The sequence below is a fragment of the Leptosomus discolor genome, chromosome 12, assembly GCF_034619465.1.
Source record: "Leptosomus discolor isolate bLepDis1 chromosome 12, bLepDis1.hap2, whole genome shotgun sequence".
Classification (NCBI taxonomy): Eukaryota; Metazoa; Chordata; class Aves; order Leptosomiformes; family Leptosomidae; genus Leptosomus; species Leptosomus discolor.
Window position 1 is genome coordinate 7,698,699 of NC_141402.1, and position 25,922 is coordinate 7,724,620.

Below are 25,922 nucleotides of genomic sequence, written 5' to 3' on the forward strand. Positions count from 1 at the left end.
ACACAGTTTGGAGCACCACGGTTCAGATATTTGAAATGACACAGTGAAAATACCCTTAGGAAATACCTAGCTAAATATATTCTTTTAATTCCAGCACCAAAAAAAAGAAACGGCACAAGATAAAATTTTATACTTATGCACGTTTGCACCACATGCTATACAAAAACGTGCAAACAGAACTCCTGACTGACTCCTATAAGGCCCACTAGTCTATTTTGCAAAACTAATGTCGATAATGATATAAAAAGTAAATTATCATACCAAGAGTAATGAGTAAATTTACACTTCAAAATACGTAAGGAGTAAGTTATCAACTGTTAATAGCCAAGAAAAAAATTGAAGTTTTCATATTTATGCATAACTCAAATATCTCATCTAAAATAATTGTTTCCAGAGACAGTAGGTTTTTGTTTTTGCAATATAAAAATAGTACTCTTAGTAAAGGAAAATCTTAAAAAATCTTTATAATGAAAGACTGCCAACTAAAAGGAAAAAAAAATTCTAAGAAAAATATTCTGTCCGGTCATTCCAATGAATCCACACGAAAGTATCCACAAAGACTTGTGGAAATGTACATCAGTATTTAACAACCTTTAACAAGCTTCTCCTTCTTGCCCCAAACAAAGTATTACATCAAGTTTTATCTCAAAAAGAACTTCAGAACAAGATTGATTTGATTCAAAATAAGACAAAAAAAAAAAATAGCTACTGTATAACTGAAAAGTAAATACATCATTGTATTTATTGAATACAACACATTGGGATAGCCAGTACATAGGACAAAAATAATAAACACTCCATGCATTTATGCTGCTTCCATTTAAAGTATGCAAGTACTTATTTACACGCATTTTAAAAGCCACAGTAAAAACGCAGTAAAATTCTCAGTCACCCTCTCTTTCACTACACAGAAATTATAAAAAGTAAGGGATATGTGGAAAAAAAACCTATTAGAATTTATTCTATATGTATTCATACACATAGTCATTCAGCCACACTGATAGAACTCAACTCTAGTTACAACCCGTGGTGTTCCAAGGATTAGGTTCATGACCTCAAGTATTTTAATTCTTTTCTAAATTAGGTTATTAATAATGTTTACTGTCATAGAAACCATTGCATGTAAATTGCAGTCTTGTGCAAAATTTATGGGATGTGGCAGTGAAATTAGAGCCTGAAATCTTAAAAAGGGAAACAGAAACCCCATAAACCACCAAAAACCTCAACAACCCGCATCAGTACTTTTGTGTGACAATACTGCTACAGCTTTTAAGTAAAATCTCTCCGTTTTCCCATCATGGTAAAGTCCACACATGTAAAAATCAACTGAAAATTAGGACTAGTACATTTCCTAGCTTTCAGTACTACCTACTTTGGTCAGGACTGAAAGAAGTGTGGCTTTAGCCCACTCTCCCTCCTAGTGAGCCAAGCCTCTGGGAACCTTCTTCAGGTTCCTCAGCGAAGGAGACTGACCTGAGTTGTCTGCTCTCTTCAATATTGATTCTCACGGAGAGATGCAAAGGACCTGATCAGGAAAGTTCAACGTGTACAGCCCTTGACACTGCAGTCAGCTGCAGGAAGATATAAAACACATATACATTCTTCTTGAATGTACTGGTTGGTTTTGGATATGCTTCTTGTAAGGGTTCTCTCACCTCCCTCACCTAGGACATCATACAGAACGTTCAAGGGCTACTCTCAATATTGTGACTTCACTAAACAATTTGTGCATACAAAGCAAAAAGTGTACTGCTTGGACCCTTTTCTTTCTTTATTTTTAAAGCTAAGACAGAAGGAAAATTCTACTGGCTGAAAGACTTATGTTAGAACCTGCCAACCAAGAACTATGAGTTCTTTTAACATACTCCATGTATCAATACTGAATGCTGAGCTAGGTAATACAGGTTCAAGTATTTCATAATCTAAACTCAATCCAAACTTTCAGATTTAGACTGCTCTTCTTACCAGAATTACTTAGTGCTAAGATTCATAAAACCACACAACTGCAGGACCATTTCCTACTGATAATACAATAATAAATTTATCACTAAAAATGACACTAAAGCAAATCAACATGCAAGCTTTCTGACATCTTCTGCCAGTTTACTTAAGAGTATGACAGTATAGCGGGCCTGCAGTTCAAAAGAGATGATGAAAGAGTCACAGGTAGACTAGGCTGTAATCACTTCTAATGGCACAGCTGCATCCCAAAGAGGATGTATGAACAAGTTCTAAGTCAAGCACTCAAGTTTAGCAGTACCATGTACAGTCCTACCACTGCGGTAGGAAAATATCTTTGATATTTCCTTGTTGAAGAGATCTTTACTAAAATACCTGACATACATATCTGAGCAAGAAAAATTTAACATCCAATTTCATCACCTCAGGTATTTTCAGGAAAGGTAAACCATTGTCAAGTTAACCTGAAGAAAAGTTAAACAGTACAAATATACAATACGCAGTGAAAACATACACAAATTAATTTCAAAGAGGAAAGATAATCACAAACAGGAGATCTGGTATGGGAATTTCAAAACTGTTCCTACTGAGGAAAATTCAAGCAGTGACACGCAACACAAGCTCCAGAGCTCTGTTGGAAATGAACACGAGTGGGGTGGCCGCAGGCTTTCATGAAAGCACACTCTTGGCAACTTGGTTGGAAATTTCACAGTCAAAACCCCTGCTTGGTAAAACTCAATAAAACTCATTCTTTTCAACTTTTAAACTTCTTTTTTTATTACATGTCCTTGCATAGAATATCAATTGAAAAGTTAAGAAAAAATTGACAGTAAGTATGTAAAAGCTGAAAGCATCCAGAATAACCATTGTCTTCCCTCCTCCTCCTGTCACATCCCAGGCTACAACATGGTGGCCCACATGGCTCCCCTGGTGAGCTACGCCCAGGCACTGCTCCTCTGGATGCGATGCTTCTCTGCTGGGAAAGCAGCAGGCCAGTCAGACCAACAAGGCCACACAAAACAGTCCCACTTCAAGCCTCTGTTTCTTTCTCAGTACAGAGAAGTCTGACATTAGGAGAGCATTATTCTAAGACAGAACCTACACACTAGTGGCCTTGAACCTCTTTCAGTAGAGGACACCCTCACAGTAGCAACAAACCCAGCTTGCAAGGAAAAGCAGGCTCCAAAGGCAGGGGACTAGGAGTATAACTGATATCAGCAAGAGCCTGCAGCAATTTGTTGGATGTCAATGTGACAAAGCTCATATAGACTTGACTTCCTAAGGTGGCGGCGATGAGTCCGCAGTCTGTTGAGGGCAGAGTGCACTTCAAGAGGAATCCTACTCTTGGGAACCTGATACTCCAAGTATTTACAGGAAAACTTATTTTCCTAATATCACACAGTAGCCATAATTATTTTTGAAAACAATAAAACTAACAATCAGGAAAAAAAAAAAAAAAAAAGGTCTTGTCCAAGTTAAAGTAAAAGTGAGTATAAACTCCAGCACGTTAAATGCAAAAACTACCAATAAAACTCAGCAGGCTTCTCCACCAAATTTCTTGATAAGGAATAAAAATTACCACTAAAATATGTTTCAAAATGCATCAGAAGTAGAAAGCTTGTACAAACTGGTGACAACAATGGATAAAATGAGGACAAAGGTAAAATGATCACTCAAAGATGACTAATAGAGAGCTCCAAGAAAACCTAGGAAGAATTCTCTACATTATTGTTCCTAGAAAGGTGTTTGAGGAAGTTTCCAGAATAAAACTGTATTTGGAGAGGAAGAATAAGATTTCAGAGAATGAAAATGAAAGTCTCAGAACAGCAGGAACAGACAATATTCTTCCAAGAGTTCTGTGTAAACAAAATGTAGAGAACCATAAATTGTGGGTTTCACTTTCTACCCCTGGAGATGATAGCAGGCTACTGGAAGATGGGCAAAAGTTTCATCCATAGCAAACTTGTAGAAAAATGTCAAATTACAGAACTAGTAACCCTACAGATAAGGCAGTTATAATAGAAAAGAATCAGAAAGGCTTCTCTACAGCAAGATCATACACCATCCATCTATGAACAGAAGCAAATGGATGTATTGAATACAGATGTATTCAATACAACAATAGAGTTCACTTTTCAAAAAAAAAAATCTTTTAGCAAGAACACTAAACTATTAAACAATTAAACTACATCATCATGGTATAGGATAACAGTTCTCTTCTGGACTAATAACCAATTTTTTAAAGCAGGAGTAAATGGTTAGTTTTCCCCAATGGAGGCAGATTAGAAACAATATTCACAAAGATCTCTCCTGGGATCTGTGCATGTGTAGTAGGGGATGACTGACTGAGAGGTTTTTGTTTTGTTTTCTATAGACAATTTCTCAATCAAAGAAGTTCAACAATGAATTGGTCAAGTCTATGGAAGGCAAAGTATTTGGGGCAGTCAATGCTAAAGTCTTTTGTGACAGTACATGAAAGGGTCTCACAACACTAAATAATTGGGTAACGAAGCATCCCGTGATTTGTAACAGAGAAGTGGAAAGTAAAGCACCTGGAAAAAAACCATGCTCTAGGATAGGAATGGAACAGACATCTACATACCTATGAACAGAATCAACAATATAAATACAGAATACTTCATCAGTTCTCATGAAAATTAAATAGAGAGCATTACATAAAATCATAGAATACCAGGTTGGAAGGGACCTCAAGGATCATCTAGTCCAACCTTTCAAGGTAAAAATATAGTATAAACTATATGGCCCAGCGCCCTGTCAAGCTGAGTCTTAAAACTGTCCAATGTGGGAGACTCCACCCCTTCCCCTGGGAGATTATTGTTATGTCTAATTGTCCTCATGGTGAAAAAGTTTCTTATGGAGTCCAATCGGAATCTCCCCAGGAGTAACTTGTATCCATTACCTCTCGTCTTTTCCATGTGACTCCTCGTAAAAAGGGAGTCTCCATCCTCTTGGTAGCCACACTCTATGTACTGGTACATGGTAATAAGGCCTCCCCTGTGCCTTCTCTTCTCAAGGCTGAACAAACCCAGTTCTCTCAGCCTTTCTTCATAGGGCAGGTCTTCCTGAAGAGTTGCTCTCCCTTCTGGAGTGTCAACTACCCCACTCATTTTGGTGTCATTTGCAAACTTCATCAGGGTGCTCTTGATCCCAACATCCAAATCACTTATGAAGATATTAAACAGCACTGGGCCCAAAACTGATCCCTGGAGGACCCCACTAGTGACTGGTTGCCAGTTTGAGAATGAGCTATTTACTACCACCCTCTGGGTACAGCCTGTCAGCCAGTTCCCCACCCCACTGCATGGACCTCTTGTCTAGGTGGTAACGTATCAGTTTTTCAAGGAGGTGGCTGTGTGGGACCATGCCAAAAGCCTTGGAGAAGTCCAGGTAGACAATGTCCACCACTCGCTCTGCATCAACCCAGCAGGTTACTTTGTCGTACAATTTGCCCCGGTGAATTCATGTTCGCTTTTCCAAAAGATGATCATGTGTTGGTATAAAACATACGGAAGTCTTTCACAAAACATAGTGAAACTGCAGAACATATTGCCATGGACTACTATAAAGGATAAAAGAATTATGGGCTTAAAAACTTTCAGACAAAGAAATGGGGGAGAAGCTCCTGAGGAACTAGCATACATGTTAGCCTAAACATATGCTATCACTGTGGAAGGCTCTTAAACCTGGAGCAGCATACGCCAGTGTATTTATCAAAAGAAGCAACAGTGTGTCATCTCATAATATCTCACACTCCTTCCCAAACTAACCAGTGCCGATTCCTGATGAATTCTGGACAATAAGCTTGATCAACTTTTATTCTGACCTTGGGTATCAATATTTCCATTGCTATTCAATGTAATTATCAGAACAGCCTCAGGAAGCCAAGACTTGGTTTTCAGCATCTTCCCATAAACCTTGTGCGGCCATGGAAAGTAGCTCAACTATCAATATAACATAACATTTCTAGTTGTAGCACAATTAATAGATATAAACTTATTTATCTGATACACTGCTAAAATTAATGTTTAAAACACAGCCTTCCAAAATTCATATGGTTCCCATAGCAGTAAAGCAGATACTTCACAGAAGTGGAAGGTAACACATACACACTAATAAGAATACAACCTTTTAGACATTGTACACTCAGTTTCTTGCCACTGGGTTGAAATTTAAACAGCAAGTCATCCTCAAGCTGTCTCAGCAGAAAGCACGCATCTTAGCAGCACTGTCTCTCTTTTTGGGGTCTGAAATACGCACATTCACTTTGCAAATCTTGTTTACACATTTCTAGATTGAAACTTAAGTTAGGTAGTCTGCTTTCTCCTCTCACTCTGGATCAGTGCTGGCATACAGAACCACCTCACCCTCCCAAACAAGAAAACCTGAAGAAGCAGGTGACTCGTATCAAAACGAAATGCTACATGACTCACTCAGGACCACTTCATTCAGTGCAAGACATAAAATACTGTGAAACTAAAATTGAAAAGGTATGTTCTTTTCTGCCACACTTAAAAATGATAATCTGAAGAGACAAAAGTCATTAAGTTTCCTTCTTTGAACACACTTCAGAAACCACTACTGAATTCAATCCCTAATTTAATTAAGGTTTCCATTGTAGTATTGCTTTTGCAATCCACAAGTAAGGTATCATCCATAATAGGTAAAATAATGTACATATATATGCTGTTACCTAACTCATCACAGTAAATTAATACTTTAAAAGGAAAGCTTATAAGCCCTATCATATTTAAGCAGTAAGACATAAGAGGGTGTGCATATGCTGTAATAATGACACACCTTAATAATACAAGAAGTATGTCATTATTATCCCATACTACACACCCTAAAATTCTGCGGTATAGATCACATCTATGTATTTAACAAATTAAATTAGAATACTTAGAAAAGATGCTGTTTAGTGGCTGATAATCTCAAAATACTTCATCAAAAAAGAACATAAAGCATGCCACCGAATACTCCTGCTCAGGTAACCATTTCTAACATTTTTTTTTCATCGTTATCAAATTACAAATACAGACTGTTAAAAAAATACTTGTGTCAATGAATGCACTCGCATTTCCTACAAAGACAGATTAAAAAAGGACTGAGAGTCAGTGAAAAGGATTTAATCTTCTGAAATTTTGAAGTGCTCTTGCAAGCTTAATGGTAAGTTTTGAAAGACAAGGTGCAGCTAAAAACCTTTAAATAGGCTCTTAGTTGTTTTGATTAAACTGCTTCTGCCTCTCCATTTTAACAACCAAAGAAATTGTTTGATAAAACCAACCCGTTTCAGTTATCTCAATTAATTCACAATCTGAACTCAGAGACTGAGTCAAGCGGTTTTAGCTGAACTCTTCCACAACAACACTATACTACTTGCAGTCTAAAGCCAAAGTCAGCCCCAAAATCCAACATTCAATTATCTTTTCTTTAATTATATAACTGTTCACCTTGGAAGTAAACTGAAACATTTTGGAAAATGTACTACTAAACACTTAACTGAATACCATCTACTTAGCCTTTGCCACGCAAAATACAAAAAAAATTATGCTTGTGACAGCCAGAATAAACACAATTTAGCAGTGATATGCCTTCATCTTAAACCCAACTGAAATGTATTTAAATATTTATTAATAGCTCATGATTCCACAGACTATTACTGCATCACGCTTTCTCAGGCATATTCAACTACTCACTTTCTTCAGCTGGGGCATATCACAAAAAAGTAATATCAACAATCTTTCAAGCTTGATCAAACTTGACAAAATCATTGTTATTCAATGGATTCCCATTCATTTAATAGTTTTTTGTTATATAAATTGGAAACAGTTTCCCAATTCACACAAAGTTTTCACAGTTGTATTACCCAAGAACAAAGAAAACTGTAGATATTAATTTGTTACAATATTCCTCAAATAGTTTTCCAACTACACAGCTGGAAATGCTGCTAATCTTTCAGACAATGAAACGGCCAAAGCACAGACTTTTAAGAAATAGTATTGATCGAAGTAGAACAAGAAACAAGTCTTGAATTTCAAAATAGAAAACTTTGAAGACACGCTTATATAAATGATCCGTCGATAACCAAATACATCAAGCAATTTTTGCTACTCAGTGCAAATACGGTAAATTGCTGTGGAAACTGAAAAGCTTCTCATATAGAAGCTGCTGCTGCTAACATACACTGGTCATACGAACAAAGTATCTAAAACTGGGGACAGGGAAGTTGCAGGGAGAATGTACTCTCCACCCACTTTTTGAGAAGTCTTGCCAATTCCTGTTATTTGGGAGATGGAGATCAAATTCAATATGCAAGACATGAAACAGATATGAAAGTGATCCAACAACAAATCTTAAAAACTGCAAATGCCAGCAAGTCTCTATAAATGTATCACTGGGCCAGAATGAAGGAAAATCATTGTGAAATAAGCTTTTCTGGTATGCAGTTATAGCAAATAATCATGAGGTGATGCAGAGAACTAGACAAATCTGGTATTCGAAGAATGCTAAAAACACTGAGGTCACAAATGCACGCTGTAACTTTAGTACCCACTTCTTATCCCACTATTTTGATATTAAATCTAATTCATTCTTCATTCTAAGCTTATAAGCCATCTTTTTAATTAACATCTCTCTTGTCCACAACACATGTGGAAAAGGAAACAATACAGTTAAAAATGAAGTGAGGCTGATTTTGTGTCTGCTGTTTACAGAAGGGGAATATCACTTGTTTTAAAAAAAAAAAAAATCTACATTATAACGTAGATTTTAAAGTAAATTACAAAAGCAGATATTCTCTCTTAGACCAAAATTTTTAATTTATTTGGGTCTGTTGTTTGTTTGTTTGTTTTTAAAATCAAATAATGTTTCCTGCACTCCCAGCTCACAGGGAATCCTAAAATAAAGTACGAAAATCATAACTGCATTTGGCATTTTTAATACTAAAAGCATATTCATTTGACTTTAATCCAGCCTAAAATAGTGCATCAATCTACACAAAGTAATTACAGAATCTGACCTTGTCCCACCAGTTTGTTTTAGAGACACACTAGAATGGACTTGGGTTTAAGTGTCTTTACTTAGGTAAAAAGCTAAAACTTTAAGTTCTGAAGACATGGAGGCAGGAGGAAAAAAAAACAACAGAAAGTTAAAGCCAGTTCTTATATTAAATTCCCCACAATTTATTGCAGAAAGACAACAGGAATATTAGCAGCTCAGTAAAATAGCAGATCATTTTATTTTGGGGGTAAGGGGTGTTATTACACATTATTTATTACATTAAACTTGCTTTATTCCTAATTTTATGTATATACTGATTGCTTTAGCTCAAGTAACTTTGCAGAGATTCAAGTCAGAATATATATACTTTCAAAAAAAAGAACAAAGACATTTTTGACTTGAGGATAACTGAAAACCTGTTCAGTATCCGAGTGTAATCTGTTTTTCTTATCTCCTTTTGTTGACATAGATAAAAAATTGTTTCTCATGAAGGTTAAGGAACCAGCCAGTGCAAGGAAAAGATGAGCAAGTCGTTTGGGGTCACCTGTATGACAACATTTGGATGGGAAAGTTTCTTCAAAAACATCAGTAGTACCTTAGTTCGATACATAAATCCAAAAAAGATGGGGAGGGAAAAAAATGTGCCTCAGGACCACGACAATGATCAAGCATATGCCTTTAATACAACAAAAACCATGCTTTTTAATTGTTTGGGGTGGTTTTGATTTTGTTTTGTTTTTCTTAAAGTTACAAAAAATAGAGACAGGTACTGCAATATTTTTATGTTGGGGAAACACGCAAAGCACAGGTGATGTTTCAAAGTCTACCCACTTTTTCTTTACCCCCAAGGGAAAACAGTACCTCCAAGAAACAAAGAAATGAAAAAAATGACAGATACAGAAACTATGAAATCTGGTAACAGTTAAGAGTCATATCAAAACAAAGACAGTTGGGACATGGACACTTGTACAGAAGGTGATCAGAGATGTCATGTCTTATCTTCTCAACTTTCATTAAACCCCACAAGATTTGTGATATCAGGTCAGGGAAGCTCTTGAGAATAAGTTCCAAAACCATTCAAAACAAGATTTGGGTATCAGTGTTCTTCCTCAAATTTAAGAGTTGATCAAATTGGGGGATTGGAGGAATATTGTGACTTACAAGTTCTACTCATTAGAAACTCTTAGCGCAAAAAGTGTAACACAAACCATTAACAAATTAGTGCAGTAAAACGTAAAATATCCTTTATTTTCCATTAGTCTGTTTTCTTGAACTATTAGAAAACATTCCAAACTGATTTATAGTCATAGGAATCAACTTCACAGATAAATTATTTCTGGATTCCCAGAACACATTCAATGACCCAGTTCAAATTTCACAATCTTGTATTCAGCCCAATAGACTGTGTTTGATTAGATGCACATTATCTGCCTTTCTGCTCCTTCACACAACCCTAGAAAGGACAGCTTTGTGACAACTGGATGTATAGCTATAAATTGAACAGAGAACAGTCTCACTTTCTGGCTCTCTCCAAAACCACACAAATTCTCAGCTCCCTGCACAAACACACAGAAAAAACAAACCAAACAAACCCTCCCAGAAACTTCAGTCAAAAAATTGCCTAAATTACAGCACTTCAAGCATAAAAAAGTTCAGATTTCTTACAGAAGCCTGATAAATAACTATCTGCAACAATGAGCTGAAACAAAACATAAGAATTTTAAACCATAAAGAGGTAAGTGGTTCTGAGGTACTTCACTTCAATGCTCTACTGGATTGTTACATTGGTCCAAGTTTCACTTTCTCTTTTCCTCTTTGGTAGTTACAGGAACCCAATCTGACAGTGACGTAAGTACCCTTACGAAAAAAGCTTGCTGTAGTTAACAGCAAGGACAAACACCTGACAGTCATACCTAAAGACTAGATCTCATCTCTAATGGTAACCCACACAAATTTCTTCATTCATCACCATTCTGATGTCTCAGTTTGGTACCTTCCCAAAGAGTTACTACCATCTTTCTCTACAGAAAAGCAAACAAGAGGCAGGTAGAGAGAAAAGCTTTAGCTTTCCAGATTAATACATCTAAATAGAATCATAGAACAGTTTTGGTTGGAAGAGACCTTCAAGATCAAGTCCAACCTTTGTCCTAGCTCTATCAACACCACTAAACCATGTCCCTAAGTACAACATCTACCTGTCTCTTAAAACACCACCAGGGATGGTGACTCCACCACCTCCCTGGGCAGCCTGTTCCAACGCCTTTCAGTAAAGAAATCTTTCCTTATATCCAGCGTGAACCTCCCCTGGTGCAGCTTAAGGCCACTTCCCCTTGTTCCATCACTTGTTACTAGGGAGAAGAGACCGACCCCCGCCTCGCTACAGCTTCCTTTCAGGTAGTTGTAGAGAGCGATAAGGTCTCCCCTCAGCCTTCTGTTCTCCAGGCTAAACAGGCCCAGATCCCTCAGCCGTTCCTCATACGAGACATGCTCCAACTCCTTTGCTAGCTTGGTAGCCCGCCTCTGTACCCTCTCCAGCACCTATATAGAACCTCAGGAGACTATCCAAGCTATTCCCCTTTTCATGCCATATTATTAGCCTCACACAAGCCACTTCTCATAGGTAACCATCTAACGTTAAAAACAAATTATACTGCTCAAAATTTTAATTCTAAGCAGTGCGAGCTCCATCTATTTAAACACTTCTTACTGTTCACACAAAATCTTCTTTGCTATAGAACCCACTCACCATTATTCACCTTATTCTCAAAGGACATGGGTAACAGCTTATCCTCTTCCTTTGATTTATCTTAAGTCTTCTCATGTCTAACCTCTTGCCATCTCAGAACAGTGTTTACCTTTTTTCAAAAGCTAAATTTCTTTGATTCAAGCTTAGGTCAAGATGAACAACACTCCTGTTCGGCAAGACAAAGGACGGGGAAATGCTGACACTTGTATACCACTAACTTAGGCAAGGACAGTCAACTGCATATGGCACAAGAAAGAACTGGAAAATAGTGGGTTTGTATATTAACAGATCTGGATGCTACAGTGCACATAAATACATCTCTATTAATTTCTGTGTATTTGGGACAACATCAAAACAGTGCTGTAAATTCAGAAGGTACAGCACTTACAGTACTTTTGACTGACTTAAGTGGACACCGGTTTATGTCTTTCTGGACAATTTCTCTTTTGCTGCTTGCATTCCAAACTTACACGATTTGTCTTCATATTATTCTGAAATAATATTCAATTATGATTAGTCCAAAGTGGAATGGGTCACTTAAAGAACCTCTTCTGATGTTAACATTTTCAGCTACTCAAAACCAACACTTTAAGGTCATGTACTGCATTCATTCAAGTCAATTTTCAAGCATAAATAAACATTTCTTGAAAAAGATAAAGCATGTCCATAACCAGGCTCTTCTACAAAGTGTTCAAGGAAAATAAAGCTGAAAAGAACCAAAAAAGAAATTTTTCCCGTAATTTTTCCTCTCCACAAATGAAATATAACAGGATTCCTGCTCTTCAGTTTTGGTCTCTGGAGATATAGCCCATTTTTGTATCGTCTGTTTGAGTTATATGTTGCTCTCCCTTTTTAGTCTAGGTCATTTCACTGAGCACATATAGACAAATAGGATAAACTGCTAGGGAAAAAATTCTTACTGAAACATACTAGCCACAAACCCATTTATTCCAAGGGCATTATACACTCTAGTCTTGTACCCTGTGAAACTGAAGAGCACAAAGACTGCTCCGAAATCTCAGAGAAACACAGAGGGAGAGAAAAACGCCACATCTGCATGAGAATCCTAGACCAGCTGGACACAGGCAGATAGGACTGTTAGTACAGATCACTCTCAAATACCTGCAGGAGAAGGAACTCAAAGACTAAGAACGATGACACTGATACAGTTCCATCATCATAATACTATCTAAATGAAGCATAATCACTTTTGCATCACTGCATTCAGTGAGTACCTCCATTATCTCCATCGTTACATATGTAGTGGGCTTTTTTTTCTTTTTAAAAAAGGAACATAAAAAAAAAATCTAATAATCAAAATTTCAGGACCTTCAAGAAAAGCAGGGTCTCCAGGAGACTTCTCAAACAATTCTATTAGTTATAAGGTAAAAATACCAAGATACTCACAGAGTTTTGTAAATATTACAAAACTGAATGACTTAACTGTGGGTCTCAGAACCTTCTCTGCTTGGCTGATATGCATAAATGCCACAAGTAGAGACTTAGAGAGTTGTTCGTGTTGCAGTCTTTCCTCTAATTTTTAAAGATGACGTGAAAAACTTATTGAGAGGTAATATAGACACTGAATCACACACAAAGCTTAGGTGGAAAAGACCATCTCATGCAGCCAAGTATTATTCGTGGAAGTAACAGATACCGAGAATGAAGAAAACGAACCCAAATCATTCTATGATTCTAAAACCTCCTGCACTTTTCTTAAGAAAGCTTACAAAAATTACTTCCTCCTCCAGAAGATTTGTCAAGAATTTAAATTAAAATATCTTTCAGGGGAGAAGGAAGTATCTTAAAACACCTTGATACTTATATAAAAAAAAGTTATACTTCAATACACTCTGTTTTTAACAATCTCCATGGAAAGATCACAGAGTTGAAATTCCAAACAGGTGTCACTTCAGTATTTTACTATTTTTACTAAAAATAACGACTGTATTATAAAGTGTTCCATTTTTCTTTTTTTTTCCCCCCAATTTAAAATAAAACAAAAAAATTTGATAACACACATTAATTGCACCCTTTCACAGTATTTAGTCAAGTAAGACCAAGTTTTGCTACACAAAGACTACTTGCAAGTCCTAAGATTTCAATATCAAATTATTTTAACCCATTAGTCCACAAAATCCAGGAGCTAAAATCCACTCAGGAAAAGCAGTGGGATTCCAAACCCAGAATATAACTATTTTACAGCACAGCAGAGACATTACTGTAAAATACAGCATATTTATGGCACTCTAAGATTTCCACTAGAGGCTAATACAGACAAATTAAAGGAATATAAACTGAGTCCATTATATAATGCCAATAAAAAAAGTTAAGATGTACTTTTGCTATCATCTGTTTTCTACTAACTGCTGAAAGCACCTGCACTACAACATAATGAGAATGAAAGAATAACAATGCATTTATAAGTGCTACACTTTTTTTTGTCATGCAGTTGTTCACTAAATAATGACATACATAATGGTTCTCAAGAGGAGAAACAGGAAAAAAACCTCACAAAACCAAAACCCCTGCAGCTGACCAAGTGCACTGAAGGTTAAATGGATGCTGTGGACAACTCTTTATTCAGGTCCTTAAAAGCATTAATGTTGCAGAAAAATTGGCTTACAGATCAGCTAGCTAAGACTGAAGCATTTACAGATTAACTCCCTTAAAACTTTAATCACGTCAGGCCTTAACCCGTTAATCTACAACCCAGTTTGTCTCTTACGTCTCTCATTTAAAATAAGTAGTAAAATGTTCAATTATCACATTTTTTTTCCTAGAAAAGATACCTTACACCAAAGTGGTAAAACAATAATAGCACTAAGTGATTAGCGTTTGAATGTTAAAAGTATTACTTTTGACAGCATGTGTAATGATTTTCAGAGACTGTGTTGGAAAACTCCAAAAGTTTAGGAGTTCGCTAAATCGTCTGGCTTGTCTTAAAATGTCTTCATTTGAGTGACAGAAATTCTGTTTTTCAATGCAACTCTGAAGACAAATTCATTGGGTTTTCGTGGGGTGTTTTTGACAGCTTTCTTCTACTTAACCTGATTGTGAAGCTCCAACAGCACTATATACTCACTTAAGATCTCAGAGGTATAGCTGTCACTCCTAAATTACATATGTCATCATGAAGTGGAAGCCTGTACATGACTTTTGCTCAAAAGTGCAGAAAATACTAAGAGCTACAGTAAAGATAAGGCTCTACACAAAGGAATAAGATGCTTATGCCATCACCACCAACTCTTCCTCCTCTAGGAGGAGGCAGGCATCCTATCAGATCTCAAGGGGACACATAGAACCCTTCTTCAGAAGTATTTATCTTAGTATCATAACACACGGAAACTGTCTTTAGGATTGTATTAAGGAACAGTTTTCACAATTTGCAATTACATTTTATAATTTAAGTAATTATTTCTATAGGCAATTAGCTTGTTTAGAAATTGATGTCCATTTCTGTACCTGCACATACTTGAAATAAAAATTACCAATTCATAACACTACTACCACCACCACTGGCTATAGTGGGAAATTTTCTTCCCTGCTACTCACAAACTGCAGAAGCACATTATATTTAGTTTTAACTTAAGACAACATATCTATTTCTAAGTATGACTTTCGTTGGCCTAATTAACATTAGCCTCCCAACACTGAGTAATGCAGATGACACTTAGTTTAGCTAATTTAGCCCTGGGACAAAGATGAGTTTACAGTGTAACTTTACATACCAAAGCTTCTTCCTTTGATGTAAAACTAATTATGATGTCTAGAAAGGTATACAGCAGAATTAAAACTGGATTATAAATAAGGAAAATATGCAGAAATAAAGCTAACTCATTCAATCAAAATTCTCTACAAGCGAGAACAAGAAATTTGTTTTTCCTAATTCTAAAATGCTCTATATGTCTCAGCTGATTTTAGAGGGTTATTTTTAAACTTAAGCTGTATCTGTGTAAAGCTGCAATAATTTCTCCAGAACAAAGTCTATGGAGAAGGATACCCAAACACGTTCCTATAAAATATCATGGGGGGCACCTATCAGATTGGTGTGTTCTAACTGCATTCTTTTGAAAACTGATGACTTAAATGCTTTTCTGAGTCAAATTCTTTATTAACTTTAACAATGAGAATAAATCTCTCTTTACTCCTCAAAGTCAGTTTACTTTCATGAAACTTGAGGAAACACACTTTGACTTGCATTTGTCAGTAAACTGCAAGTAGACTGCTATTTGTCAGTAAACCGAAGGTGCTCAGATTCTAAGCTGAAATCACAAAAGGCGTTCCCCTATATTCCTCTTGAATTGCCCACAAAAAGTTCTAGCAAATCAAAGAAAAGCATCTAACTGCTTTTGAAGTAACAGTCAATATGTATGATATATAATATTAACAAATATTATACCTTATTCCCAGTTACTTTACTCAATTCAACAAATGGTAAAAAAGTATTAGGGCCCTTACTAGCTACTATAATTATCAATAATCCATTGCAAAAAACTTCAGTTATGTTTCACAGCAATTTGCAGGTGGCTCACTTGAAGTTTCTACATTCAGTTATAAACAAAACAAAGTTAAAAGCTGTGAAGCCATTAGAGAAACAGCAAGTGCAATGAGCATTAGATTAAGAAAAAATCTCTTTAGGCAATTTGATGCGATGCAGACAAGTAGAAGCTCTAAGACCAAGACCTACTGACAGTATCTCTCCCTCAACAGACACTCATGGCTTTGCTCACATAACACTGACAGTCAGAAGACACACAATTTATTTAACAAGACAAATTAAAACACTAGACTTCAATAAAATTTCATAAAATATATTTCTGTTGAATTTTGAACATGTTTATTCCATAACTTATCCGTTTGTTAAACATGACCAGAACCTAGCTAACATGCTACACACATAAGTAGGAACAGTTTAATACCTCTTAATCCTTTAATACAGAATATATACATACACCAAATACAATACTCTTCAGTAAAGTTCAAACTGCAATTACATTTTATAGTGACCCAATTCTCTACATATTTGTGTCAAATTAACAAAACTACAAATACAGTCAAGGCTAAAAGTAGAAGTTGAAATAAGGTCATCATGTCTTCTAGACAAGATGTTCTCAAAATTATCTCTTTTCACTCAGATAAGGGTAGGTCCATCAAGCAAGAGTTTTTCCCATGTTAGCCCATTTTTCAAAACTGGGCTCAACAAAATGAAAAATACTATTTGTAGTGGTTTTATTATTTAATTTAGAAATTACCTGCACAACTCCGCTCTCTACATTGTCTTAATTTATGTCTCGGAAATCTGATCACACAATTTCAAGCCCAGAAGGGTGGGGGTCATGTAGTGCTGGAGAAAGGGAAGCGTCCTCCACAAAAGTCTCAGGGGATTTTTGTCTATCAGTTTTGTCTGGAGTTTGCACTAAGAGCATCTCTACAAGCTATGGAGATCACAAGGGGTCCAAACAGGCATTTTCCATCTTGAAGTATTCCACCCCACCTTGTTTCATAGAACGCCACTAACAAAATGAATGGGAAACAACTAGTAGATCATATCACCTGTTATCTGCCAAGACAAATTATCTTATTCAACCTATATTATTTGGCAAAAAAAAATTTTAAAAAATCCAAATGTCCAAATTCACAGGCAAATAATTTGCTTTACAAAAGAGTGGGGGGGGGGGGGGGGGTGTGGCACCAGGGCGGTGAGATCTTCACCAATAATCAGCTGAAGATCTCCATGATTCATGGCAGAAGAACCAACTTTGACAGAAGAGAAGATTCAAAAATCAAATCTCCCTTCAATCCTATTGCCAGGAATGAAAAGCTTTGATCTTTTTTCCCTTCATGAAAACACAGTGAAGAGAGCTTACGTTTTTCAGATACAAACGACTGCTTTCTTTCCATTTCAGAGAAACCATATAATTCCATAAAGATCCTTCACTCGAAGGAGAGGGTATACACTTGAGAGGATTTTAACTCAATCTACTCATAGAACTAAGTGCTATTAATAAATATGTCTACCTTCATTCTCACATACGTTTATGTAAACTACTCTATTCTCAACTTCTCCCTCCCCCCGCCCTCCCCCCAAGGTTTGCCTGTTACCTTCTTAATGATACTACAGCTGCCCTTAAGGTGACAAACAGAAAACGCTAACAGCCTTTCTTCTTTACTTTCCATGAATTAGTATGTTGATTTAGTATGTTATACTCATCCAAAACCTTGAAAAAAACATCCTGCCAAAATCTGACTTTCACAAGTGATTTACTTTAGTATTTGATCTTTGCAGTATCTCTAACTCCTCAACCTTAATTAAATAACATTTTATTACCACATCCGGAAAGCAATTCAAAATTTGAGTATTTTTCCAAACTGGCTGAATAGATGTCCTTAACTTTTAAGTCATCAGATTTCATTTCACTTGGAAAGTTTGAAGTCTTAACGGCTTTGCCTAATGAGTTATTTGACAGCTGATACAGAAATAATGTTTTGTTCAATTAAGGAAAAAACCTTCAGAAAGGTATTTCTTGTAGTGCTAACATAATACAATTATATGGGAAATAACATTTGGATACAGATATATTGCTTAAGAAGCTTCATTGCTTTAAGAGAAGCTGTGCTGATTTATTTCAAAACATCACTGCAAGTCAGTCCCATTACTGTCTTTGAAATAGGTAAGGAAGATTTGTATGACAAAATAAATCTTAGTATGACTCAAACCCTTGCTGTTGTTTAAGGCAAGATCAAACCAAGTAGTTCAACCCCAAGAGAGTTGTTAGAAAAAACATACCCCTAAACCTTCACATCAAAGTTGATTTCACTTCTAATGAACTACAACTGTGTGTACTATATAAAAAAGCCACTTTTCTGAACTCAGCAGTCATCAAGCACATGCTGGCTAGGCACGTATTAAGTAGAGAATTACCAGCTACGACAATTGCTATATAGAGCGGTATAATGTTGTAACAGCAGCAGAAACACTTCAGAGAAAGCAGGAGCTTCCATTGTTTCAGCAGAGCACTACACATTGCCAAATGTAGTATTATGCAAGTATCCCACAAACACTGTAACTATCCATTACATGTATCAGAAATAATGCTTACAACAGTAATTAATGTATGACATCCCCCAAAACATAAGGCTTATGCTTGATGATGAAGAAATGAAAACCACACCGTTGAAGGAAACAAGTAACCAGTCGCGTACACCGGCACACTGGTTTAAAGCCATAATACTGGTAAAAGCTTGCTATGTTTGCTGTATCTGTGTAATAAATTCAGACAACTGTCACTGTCTTTGTTGTCTGCAGATGATTTTGCCCACAGTACAAACACTCCCATTGCAACATTTCCTACAGGCCATCTCCTTCCCTAGCTTATCCTGTCCCAGAAGTTCCTATGTTCACAGCAGTAAGAGTTTCACTCTGACTTCTCAGAAATCTGATTTGCAGAGTATGAGCACAGTATTTCATTTCTCTGGATTTTTAGAGCTGTATGTTTAATTAATCCCTGATCCAGATGAGTAAGATACACCTCTTCATTGCATCTCACAATATGAGACCAAGGAAGGGAAAGAAGTGGCACCCAGTGAATTCTCAGAGAGGATATTTAACGTAGATGACTGTACACTAGCCTTGTTCAGTGTACCATTTTTGTAAGCGCCCATTATGCCACCTGTCAAGGACAGAATATTGGGTAAAGACTGACCATTTTAATCAAGCCAGTTTATTGGAAAATTTTTTTTAATACTTTTAATCTACAGTATACGAATACATACTTGTATTTATTTGAACATGACAAAGAAAAGTCATCTGTCATCTGAAGGATGCTTCTAAAAAGTAGTAAACAACAAACTTGTTGACACAAATAAACATCTATTTTAAATACACTGTTTCTAAATTTGCAGCAGACTTTTCCTGTATTCTAAGAATATCTACTTAGTGGTACGGACCAGAATAAGTTATATTCTGTTATCCAAAATTACTATTATTAAAGTTATTATCTATCCCCTCTACTCAAGTAATTTCTACCCATTCCCTGTCAGGTTAGATAACACAGATTATCACATGAAAGCGGATGTATCCTCCATTGTATGTGACAGAAATTCAAAAAATTACAAAATGTAATGCAAACTTACCAACTCTATTCCCTGTGGAAAAGGAGTGTCTTCCCAGTCCTTCTGAGGAAATCTTTGTATTATTTTTCCCAAACCTTCTGTTGGGCCTGCTGAAAGATAAAATTCAATTACTTAAAGGCAAACTGGTGAAATTTAAATCACCATAAGTTTGAGAATGTTTTCAGAATATACACAATATTAGGAAATTTTTGCGACAAGAGGCAGAACAGGCTCCTCAAATGTGTCTTCTAAGTCATATAATAAATACAACCTTAATATTCTCTCTAGTAACACAAGGAGACACTACATGAAATTAAGCTGCAAGCTGCATCCAGCCTATGCCCATCGTGCTTGTTTTCAAACCAAGATGATTACTAGTAATTCTTGTCTCTCTCTACAAACAGTAGTAAACTAAAAACAAATATAATGCATAGTCATATTTAAAAAGAGAAATCAAACATTTGTCAACAAGTGGTCTTCAAAAAGAAGTCTATAGATTAAAAATCCACATGATTTATCCAGAACACTCTAGTTTCTTGCCAGTATTTCCAGTTGGTTTCCTTGGACAAGTCAGCAGTGATTTTCTACACAGGAATGTGTAGAGAAAAACTGCTAATTTCTGGTAACTTCTCTGATGCAATTGCCTATTTTTTACTCCCTCCTTTTTTTAAAGCCACAGTACTACAGATAGGAAGTCGTTCAGAAACACCACAAATATCCAATTGTAGTGTCCTGTCATCCTGAATGGTACAGGAATGCACATACAAACATGAATTTGTTCTTCACCTGCTGAAGTTCTGGAGTAAACATTGAAAAAATCCTAACTTTTTTTTACTGAATTTTAGCTCTGGGATACACCACAATATAATGCGGCAAAGCGAAAGAACTTTCTTCACTAATCAATACTATCCTGAAGGAACGTTGAAAGCTAGCACCATTTTGAACTGAGCCACTACACAACATAAAGCACACAATCAACAGCCTTCAACTTATGTTTTCCGCATTTAAAGCATGGTAAAATAGTGGGAAGAACGATCTTTTCTCTTGCACAAATCTTGCCTTTTCCTACAGGAAGAAAAAAGCAAATTCTCTACTTTACTTATATTACAAAATATACCAAACAAATTGAAAAACTAATATTATTCTGATTTCTGAAAGAAACTGCTTTAACGTGGCCAAGTATTTCACCCACACATCAAAGACCTGTTTAACATTCCATACACATTTTAAACTCAAGATTTCTGTGGCAACATCACCTATCCGTCAATCTTCACTCTAGCAATTTCTGCATCTCTTGGATGATTTCAATGTAATGTCAGAGGCAAGCAGACATAGAACACCCAATCACTGGGTAGAGACAAGAGGTTCAAACTCCTGTTCTTTCCCGTACTCCGCAAAGAAGGAAAAAGCAGCAGTGCTGGACAGTTACCTCTTCTGTGAGGCAGCACCCACCCAGGAGATCAGCCGTTACACTCAAACTGACCACGCAGAGCACACACATCACTAGACTACCACCATATTTGCATTCCCTTAACCAGTAAGAGGATCATAGGATAAACAGGTTAGATAAGGAAGCACGCTGGTATGACTGCAAGCATAGATAAAAGTTTGATTTAACACAAAAACAGATACTGAGGAAAACAGTTTTCATGAAACTATACATAAAGCTTCCTAAACAGCAAAGTTGAAATTTGCAACCATTTAAAATATCTTTTAATAGTTTTAATAATCTATGCTGACCCATCATTCAATTGGATCACTCGTTCTCTAAAGTTGTATTACAATACTTCGAGATTAAAAGTTTTAAAACATTTTCTTATGAAATTCTCAAAGCTACACTTTGATACTATGAAACAGTACAAATTCTGCATTAGTAGCAGCAGTCCATATGTGTTGCTTCCTCTGCAGACATCCAAGCAGCAGCAATGAATACATTATTTTCCCAGCATTAGCATAAAAAACCATTTTCAGGCTGACACAACTCAAGTCTGCTAGCATAAAGCAATTCATAAATCCATGTTATGGTGGGGGAAAAAAAGTTTCCTTTAAGCTTCCTGCTAATTTACAGTTTGAGTTTGTTTCTATCTTAAAACCCACAATAAATTTTATAAGGCGTTCAGGTAGAATCAATCTGACAATTCAGTAAGAAGTATTTTTTCCAGTTGACGTATTTTTACATTTAACATTCTAAGATCTCCTCTTTAAGATAATTTAGGAGCAGATGTTCTTGGTACAGTGGGAATATAAACTACGTAAAGTAAACTTCAAAAGCAATCTCACCCCCAAGATAACACATACTGATTGCGATTCCCAAGGGCAGCATGCTGAAGAGCTGCAATCAGACTGGGTTAGCTACAAGATGTAAGTAGCAGTAAGAGATGTAATCAGCGAGTTAAAAGCCAAAGGAGGTATCATATTGAGAAGCTGCAGAGGTGCCGATAAAGCAGAGTTAGGATGTGCCAGAAACCAAGGAACAAATACAGACATAGCAACACCTGCAGTTTTTGTAAGCAAAGGGAGCTCCATATCTAATAGACTGCAAGAACTGAATAGGGCCACCAGTCACTGATTACGCTTCTTTAAGATCAAGCCTTGCCTCACATGTTCTTTGTTACGCAGCATCTTCTACTGAATTACCACTCCTCTCTCCCTACATTTCATCTCAACATCCTTCCAAAAATTAGGAGGCAAAATAGAAAGGCTTCACCATTCCCTCTCTACACAGCTCTAAGAGCAGTCACACACCTTCCCTGCTAAGGCAGGCAAACAGGCAAATGCATCCTGCATTCTTCCTTTCGTCTATAGACATCCACTCCGGGTTTTCTTCTGCTGTGTTAAAAAAACAACAACACAAAAAACCAAACAAACAAACAAACAAACAAAAGAAACCCCCACACCCAAAAAACCCACACACATATTAACCACCAAAAAAAAGCCCAACAGAACAGCTATATTTCCAACCAGATATGGCAGAAATTGATACGTATTTTGTTGCTAGCATGCAATCAGAACTTCCCCTATTAAGTCTCAAATTACCATGCTACTTGCTTTTCCTAAGTCCTGTCTTTGTTAAATCTCTTCTTCCCCTACTTGTTCTAACACTGGCAGGTGAAGCAAAGAGGAGACAGCAAACAAAAGCATCCAAGACAGCAGCGAGCTCCCTCTAATTAGAGCAGAATCTGTGGCTGAGAGGCCAACAGCAAGAAAGGGCAGGAGGACCAAGGTGAACAGAGATACCAAGACTTTCTGGAAAGGAAATATCAAAACAAAACCAGCATACAGCAGCAAAACTGTTCAGTCTCTGCTATCTGTAAGTCCCCTAAGTTTCTCTATGGGAACACAGGTGACAGGTTTGTTTTTTGTTTTTTGGTTTTTTTTTTTTACTCTGAGTCATCCCAATTCTCAAAAGACTGAGACCTCTGACACTACCAACTAAATCTATAAATAATGAAAACCAGAAAAGTAGCTCAAAATTTCTTCTCATTCACCACATATTTAAACTATTGATCCTTCTAGTTCTAGTTCTCTTTTTATTAGACTGATAAAAAGACACTCCTTACATTTCAGTATGGGAACTTTTAATTCAGAATTAAGAGACGTAACTTTTTTTTTTTTAATTTGTAATATTCACTCCTTTATGTCAAAACATTACCAGTCTTTTTCAGTTACTTTACTTGGAAGGCCACTAATGCTGGCAACCAGTGTTAAGAGACCTTACTGCATTAATTCCGTTTTACTTTCAAGAAGTATTATAAACCTCAGTAGGAATTTACCTGAAAGAAAAGTACTTCTGAACATTTTCCAAAAGCCAGACTGAACTTCTTATGCTACCTAAACTTGCACTTCAGTTCATCTCTGGGATCAAAGGGCAATCATTCCAAAACAACTAACAATTAAATGAAAGTTTTACATGCTGAATACATACCTTGAAATCATTATAAAATGTTCCAAGTACTATTTAGAAAAAATAATTTTGCACTTTTCTGCACAGCTATTTTCTCCTCTTTAAGTCTCATGTAAAACCAAGGTGAATCCTTCAACTAGATTTTTAGCACGGACCCTTAAATCGTTCTACTTCCAATTTGTTTTACTCCTCTCTACTACCAAACACAAACAGAGTTTCTGTACTACACACCTACATGCTTTGAATTTTCTTCCTCTGGAGTACTGAAGGCAGGTAGAGGATGCTTTCAAAACTGCGATCAACTGGATGCTTTATCACGGTCCAATTGAAGACATAGTTTTGAATCTAATTGCATAACATATCTTCATAAGTTACTAAATTTAGAAACAAGACATAGAAAGACATACAAATATTAATATGCATGAACCAGTTTGGGTGGCTCTTACTTCAGCAGGAAGTAAATGCTTTCAAAATAAAAAATGAGGAGCAGCAATAAGCTCGAGCTGCTTGGAGCCTGGTTCTAAACACTGCAAATAGTTTTATAAGCCCTTAAAATACAATTGAACATATCATCATATTGAATTATATTCTCCTTGTAGCTAAGATTAGATTACCATCAGTATAACAATAGTATGTGTTAAATCGCTCTAGATACTCAACAGATTCAGGAATAAGTCTTTAGCACTACTAGTAGATTTAGCTATTGATTCATTAGGTCTGCTCTCACCAGCTTTAAGTGTCCTCAAAGATAACTAGCAGGTTCTACACAGTATACATGAGATAGACAAAGGTTTGTTTATTAACAACTGGCTGCTTCATAGACCACCACTTATTGTCACAGGAAAACCAGTCTTGACTGGAATTGGTACTTCAATTTAATTTATTGCCAATTAAGATAAAGGTACTGATTCAGGTACAAAGACGATGATAAACAATTAAACAAACATTTGGGAACACAGCTTTCCTCTCCCTTCTCAGCCTTGACTTCAGACCGGCACTTCTCCTCTCCACTTCCCAATCTCCATTTCCCTTGTCGATCCATGCATCCCAATTCATTTGTCGAGGTGCTGGGCAGTGCAGGAGGTTGCGGTCATGCACACAGCGGTTTTATTCTGCTGTTTGTTCATTTTTTTCTTGTTTTATTCTTGCTTCTTGTTCATTTTCTTCTGCTCCAGCACAGATCTGTAGGCTATCATTCCTCCAGGGGTGTCCCCAATCTGGCATGGGTCACTGGTGGCCAGCATCCCTTGGGGATGTGCTTCCTCCGGCATGGAGTGCATCACCTTCCAAGAATATGTCTCTAGCTGTGGCCCCAGCAATGTACCCTTCCACATCTCCTGCTTCTCATGGCTGTAGTTCTATCTTAAATACATCTGAGCAGATGTGCCACCAGCTCCTCAGCCCGGCTGAGGTTTTGGCATACACTGGGGTATTTGCACAGGGTAGTTCCTGACCTCCTCTTGTACAACTTGCCCCTGCTCCCAAAAGTCGGCAATTTATGCCCAGTACCATTATTACTGTCTTAGAGGCCACTGTTGGGAAAACACTCTTAAAAAAAAGAAACACCTTCTATGTCCCTCTAGTTCGAGTCCAACTGATTTAGTATCCAAGTTCTCAAAAAAATTAGAAAAGGATCCTCTTCAGAAAGGCTCACAGAAGTCTCAGAAACACTCCAGATATTAAATAGTCAAAGATGAATCTTCAGAAAATCACCAAGTTAAAATCAAAGTTGGAAAAAAGATGGATGCATGAAGGATACATCATAGGTAATACAAAATGTGAATAGTTCTGTGTCCAAGATATGAACATCAGAAAAAAATCAGTATTCATATCTATCAGATGTGAACTTAAACAATTTTTTAAAAAGCACTGTTAATCCTTCCACAGAAAAGTCCTGTGACAGAGATTTACAAACCTACTTATAACACATAAAACCTAGCTATTTCACATGGTTTCTTAAATGGCATACAATACAAATAGACGGGAAACACACTTTCCATCCCACCAGAATTTGGCTGGGGGTGGGGGGGTGGGGGGGTGGATTTGGTGGGGGTTTTTAAATGAACTTGCACTCCTTCCACAGCAGGGTAATTCTTCAAAATCTCAGAATTTTAAATGTATGCAATTACAAAGTAAAATTCATTGTAATTTGATAAATTTGAAAAAAATAAAATTATT

At 36.6% G+C, this 25,922-nt stretch overlaps 1 protein-coding gene across 1 annotated transcript in view; it reads right to left on the minus strand.

Moving 5' to 3' along the window:
• The window catches only part of SBF2 (SET binding factor 2), a 215,650-nt gene extending 195,464 nt beyond the window's left edge, over positions 1-20,186 (minus strand). Inside the window, exons 1-2 of the mRNA XM_086471998.1 lie at positions 20,177-20,186; positions 19,862-19,950 (exon numbers count right to left, since the gene is read on the minus strand). Coding sequence (XP_086328124.1) covers positions 19,862-19,950; positions 20,177-20,186 — 99 coding nt within the window. The remainder of the gene's footprint in view (positions 1-19,861; positions 19,951-20,176) is intronic.
• Between the last annotated feature and the right edge of the window lie 5,736 nt (positions 20,187-25,922).